General features: G+C 29.5%; 1 protein-coding gene across 1 annotated transcript in view; it reads right to left on the bottom strand.

Moving 5' to 3' along the window:
- The window catches only part of LOC110278780 (uncharacterized), a 13,859-nt gene extending 13,042 nt beyond the window's left edge, over positions 1–817 (bottom strand). Inside the window, exons 1-2 of the mRNA XM_052258516.1 lie at positions 668–817; positions 474–560 (exon numbers count right to left, since the gene is read on the bottom strand). Of these exons, the coding sequence (XP_052114476.1) occupies positions 474–560; positions 668–817 (237 nt within the window). The remainder of the gene's footprint in view (positions 1–473; positions 561–667) is intronic.
- Positions 818–6,139: the final 5,322 nt, after the last annotated feature.

The following is a 6,139-nucleotide window of genomic DNA, read 5'->3' on the forward strand; positions in this document are numbered from 1 at the left end:
CGATGTACAGATATATATTTTAAAGTTTTTCAACGATTCATATTGAAATTGTTATATACAATCTAAATAAAATTGTGATTAACTATTTCATGAGAGAGAGTGTAGAAAAAAAAGTCAGGAATCGTTCGATTAGTGATCAACGATTGAAAATTATTGAAGAATTTAGTAGTATCAATTTGATGAGAGAATCATGTTACATCGAATGAAAGAAAAGCTGAAAATTATTAAATCACGGATTAACGATTGAAGTTCTTGATGAAATCGGTACTCTTATTTTAATGTAAAGAGATATTTGTCTTTTTTTTTAATTGTTTGTCACATTTTGTGATATTTTTTGTCTTCTCATAATGATTTATTCTGACATCGATTCAACTGATTCAACTCATATCAATACATTACACCAAATTTATATAACAACCCTGTATTACATCATTTACTTTACAATATAAAAAAAAAAAAGCCGAATACAGTACCTGAAGCTTATGATTTTTCAAGAAAGGATGGTCAAAAGCTGGTTGCTTGTGGATATCAATACAATCAACAATATAACCTTGTTCCGTCTGCAGGTACCACACACTATATATTTTAATAAAAATAAAAATAAATAAATTAAATTATGAGAATTTAAAGAACTATATAGTATATTTTAATAAATAAATGATAATACTTGGAAGCTCCTAATGGGAGGCTTGTTGATGAGGTTCAGATGTCTCTTTATTTCGTCTTCTTCTGTTGTAGATATGGGTAACGTAGTACCATCAACCCTGTAATCATTGGCTGCTAAGCAAAAGAAAAAGAATAATAAAATATTGGCCATTTTCAGAATTCTCAAACTTGTTTAAAGGAGATGGGTTATATTTGTAAATTATGTGGATCCTTAAAACTATTATGACAAATACATGTCAGGAACACATACAATTAAAAAACGATAATATTATATAAAAAATGGTCTTTATCATCTATTCGACCTTTTAAGAGGTTGGACACACCAAGAGGATTCAGCTTTACTTATTCGAAATAAGTAACTGTCTCTTTGAATTTTTCTTATTATCTCTATTCCCGACAAAGATGGAATTACTTCAAAAGATAATTATTAATTCTATTATAAATACATTAACACTTCTCAGTTATATTCATATTTTAATCACTAAAAATATGTCTAAAATTTTTACTAACTTAAGTATTAGAATTTCTTGTATGTACCACCTCCTACTTCTTTACGAGAAACTCGGATAGCAGCATTTCAACGTAAGAATATGTGAGACACTATCTCATAAAGAGTTTAGACCTCATACGCATCAGACCCAAATTAACATTTCAGGTAATTCTCAAAATAAATACTAAATAAGACAAATTTTGACTATTTTTTATTAATATTTTTTGTTATCAAATATTTACTTAAAAAATACAAAAAAAGATATCATTATAAATTTTCCAAAAAAAGAACCAATTAATGTGTGTCATTCAAGTGTATACCAAGAAATAAAAATATTTATTGTTTACCATTCTAAAAATAATTTAGATAAAATGTGCTATAGTGACATATTTTAAAAATATAATAATATAAATTTAAAATTTTAATGTATATACATTTAAACATTTATCTTTTCGATAATAATTGGTCAAATATCTTATTTTTTAATATTTTTAAAATATGTCTTTAGAATATATGTTACTCAAATTTAAAAAAGGATATTAAATATATTGTGTGTTTAAGGCATTAAACACTTTTGATTTTGAGTTATTTTTTCAAGACATGCATTAATATGATTTTATTTTATTTTTCACCACGAATCTGTAACACGTGTCATAAATGAAATCCTTCCCTAAAAAGCAGATTATTTCAGCCCAATTACATTCCCTGTATTTTTCCAGTCAATATGTCATTAACAGTATGTATCTATTATGAAAGGAAAGACATAATTCAATTAAAGATTTCTTTTCATAATTAAAGATTTTAAAATGGTACAAATATCTATAAATTTAATGGGCTTTTTGTTAATGAGTGCCTTAAGATATTTATTAATATTATTTTACTTGGATTTATCGAGTACTCAACTCACTTTTCATCTTAAATAAGTATTGAAAGTTCGAATTTCACTTTGTTTATGCAGCAAACCAGTAATCTATGGATTTAGAGCCTCTAAATTTTGAATATAACTTTAGAGAATAAAATATTTAATGGTGAGAGATCTCACTTTATTCTTTAAAATAAAAATTTAAAATTTTGAGAATCCAAATTTGTAATTTATTAACTAACAATAAACCTTTAAATAGAATTCAAAATTTTTCAGATTAAGAGATACCGTGAACAATTAAAAAAAGTGACTTCACTTATTTTTTTTCTGTTAAATATACGATAGATGTTTTAAAAATTTAAAATATTGTCACCAATTTTTTTTTTTTTAAAATATTTAACTTTCCATATTACTTTTCTTAACAAGTGTTTTTCTTTTTTTTTTTTTCCGATAGCAAAAAGCTACTTTATTCTGTCTCTTTTTATTTAAGTAAAAATCATTATTTATATTTTTTCCCCGGAATTTCAAATATCTACACGTTTATGCATTATTAAGGTATTTCACGGGCAAATACACATATTAGTATATTACTCGTGTTAACAAGCAATATAGAGTTTATGATAAGTTGGCAGTTTCGCAAGACATGGACATGGAGTTTGTAATTTCTACAAATCCTCGGACGAGTTTGTTTATCCCTTCACCACGTGTTACTTTGATAAAAATGACAACCATTCATGCAATTATGCAAAGGCAAATTCTCTAGTATGGATGCCCAAAATAATCTATACGTCTGGATCATGCGTGTCAATCTTCGAATTCTGACGCGTGTATGAATTGAAAGCACCGCATTCTGAGCGTCCTGATGCAAGACAGTGACAGGAGCAGGAAAGAGCAGTGCTTCTCAGTAGTAGTCACCTTTTGATTACAGTGATTTTGTTGCTAATGACAATTTATAATTGTTAATCTTTTTTGACAAGTGGACCAAAGGATGAGCTGGGGTTTTTGTGGACCATAATGTGGGCCGCTAATGCTTGGTTTTTAAAATAGTAATGAAATTCTCGAAATGATGCATTGTTTTTTATGTTTAATTTGGTTGTTATTTTGGAGGTATTCTTCTATATGTCCAAAAAAACCTCATAGCAATGACCCAAAAAAAAAAAAAGGAAACAATAGTATTCTCGATCAATTTTTAGCTCTAAAAATATTAGAAAAAATAAATAAGACTTGTAATCCAAAAATTTTAAAACTCTAAATTCCTAAATTCAATAATCCTAAATTTCTTAATATTGCTTTAGCAATATGGTAATATCTTGAGTATTACTCGTCTAACACCATTGATAATATCAATACACATACATTTTTTTTAAGGAGACATATTTCAATTATTTTTATTGTAATTTAGCCATCAGTAGTTGAAAATAAAAAATTGAAGGAATTTAATTGAGAAATAAAAAGAGAGATCACTAGTCGTCAAATTGAACTTATGCTATAATGGCTTAGTTTGGAGAGTCTAGTAAGTAATAATAGTGTTTCTTTTACTAATTTATTTTATCTTAGTGCTTGGTGGTATTGCCATTAATTGCACTAAAGCTATGGTTATTATTTGTATTATTTATGGAAATCGTTTTTCATATGTAATGTCTTTTCTATGAAAAATAGAAAATAAAAATTAAACTGGTACCAGAAACTAAAAAGATGAATGAACTCATGCGGAAAAGAGTAAAATGAGTCACTCTTTTCTTTATTAAAAATAACCCAGAAAAATATATGCTCACAGAGTCACAGCTCACCCAAAGGTCACCAAATTCTCTTATTCTATTTCTTTTTACGCTCATCCAAAAAAATGAAAAATAGAATTTGTCAACGAAGTAATATTATGACTTCTCTTTTTTTTTTGGGGTCATTGCTATGAGTTCCTTTTGGACATATAGAAGAACTCCTCCAAAATAACAACCAAATTAAACACAAAAAACAATGCAGCACTTCAAGAATTTCATTGTTATTTTAAAAACCAAGCATTAAGGCCCACATTATCGTCCAAAAACTCCATCCAGCTCATCTTTGGCCCACTTGCCAAAAAAGATTAACAACTATAAATTATCATTAGCAACATAATCACTCCAACCAAAAAGCGATCACTTCTGAGAAGCATTGCTCTTTTCTGCTCCTGTCACTGTCTTGCATCAGGACTCTCAAAATGCAGTACTTTCAATGCATTCAATTCATACACGCGTCAGAATCCGAAGATTGACACGCATGATCCAGACGTATGGATTATTTTGGGCATCCATACCAGAGAATTTGCCTTATGCAAAAGCATTAGTCTGAACTAAATTTTTAAAGTGGTCTTTAAAATTTGTGTCGTGCATCAATTTGACCTTTAAGATTTCAATTGCATTTATTTGAATCTTTAGATTGAACTCCAAATTAAATATAGGTCCTTAGCCCAATTTCGAGTTGAATTCCGGACTAAATACATGTCCTGATCTAATTTCAGACGTGAATTGGCAGCCGAAAAGTTAATGTGGCCCGGCAGTACCACATAGAATGAATGAAATGACGTTGTTTTGATCCTAGGCGGTTTTGAAAGTAAAACATTGCCGTTTTACTATGTAAAAGAATGAAAACGTTGTTTAGTGAAAGGGGTAATCACTTACAATGTCTTCTTCCTCTTTTCTCACCAACATCAACGCTTCGTCTCCTCTATAGCTAGAGACAATGGTGATAGATTAGGGTAATGTTGCTTCGTTGTTGATTTGTTTCGTTCTTTGAGCGAAAGTTGGAGGAAGTCTCATGGAGAGCTATTGAAGCATAGGGTGGGAAGTTTAAGCTATCTTCAATGTTAGTTTTTTTTTTAGAATATTTTTTTTGGCTCATTTATCATTCTTCCGTTGTTGGGTTGTTTTAGTTTACTCTTTTCGTTTGCATTCATAGTTTTTTCGGAATGATATGTTGTTAGTTTTTATTGCTTATATATTTGAACGAAATTTGGATGCTCTGTTTTTGTTGAATAGAACAAGGACCATTTTTTATGGTGTATTGTGTTTGTTTTTTTTCTTTAGTTGCATGTGGTTTAAGTTTTTTCTTGTTTTGCTATGATGCAGACAGATGCAATTTTAGATATAATGTTTCATCATGAAATTTTTTTTGAAAAAGGATAAGAATGGGAGGTTGGCTTATTCTCCTGACAATAAGTATTGTTTGGGTGAGGTTGATGTGAACAGGTTGGATGTGTTCTATCTGAGAAACTACTTCAATGAGTTAAGTTATGACGAAATAAAGAAAGTGGGATTGAGACGTTTAAACTCTGATAATGAGTTGAGAGAGTTGTGTTTTTTTAGGAGAAAAAATGGTGTTATTGATGTATACATTGAATATGGAATATCATCACCTCAGATACTTGAAAGGACAGGAGGTTATAGTGTACCTTGATGACCAAGTAAGAAATCTTAGAGAGCAAGCAAAGTTAAATGCCACTACCGGCCAAAACCCTTGTCCCAAAACTACTATGGTGAAGCCACTTCCGTTGAGTGTGAGCAAAGCAACTAATGATCCTAAGCCCACAGTGACCAATACTCCCCAAACTAAAGAAATAGTACCAAGGCCTATCAATTTTAATTCGAAACTAAAACTTAAGCCAAAGACAGTCTCAAAACCACACGAAACAAAGTGACTAAGACTAGGAGATACTGTTTGAAATCTTCCAACCTCAAAGGCTTTAGGAAAAGTTGTTTCAAAATCAAAGGTAAATGGAGGTGATGCCATATTTATTGTTACATAATTTATGAAATTGAACAAGATATAATGTACTCTGAGGTAAAATCTCATTAGCTAGTTTCAAGAAGTGCTCATGGAATGGTATGCTGACATTTAAAGTGAATATTTTGAAAAAACAAGAATAGAAAAAATGAGTATAAACTTGGCCTCAATTGAAAGTTTTTGTAAATTGTGGGGAATTAAGAAATGATGCTTATGTATTTTGAGTAGCGAGAGTAAATAAATTTTTTACCTTTAATTAAAAAATTGAACAAAGATACTTTTATTGATATAGAAAATGACAATCTAAGAGAACGGAAAGAAAGAAAGTCTGAAACAGGAAACAGAAATTTCCTTCTGCTAGT

Source organism: Arachis duranensis, chromosome 3, assembly GCF_000817695.3.
Source record: "Arachis duranensis cultivar V14167 chromosome 3, aradu.V14167.gnm2.J7QH, whole genome shotgun sequence".
NCBI classification, from domain to species: Eukaryota; Viridiplantae; Streptophyta; class Magnoliopsida; order Fabales; family Fabaceae; genus Arachis; species Arachis duranensis.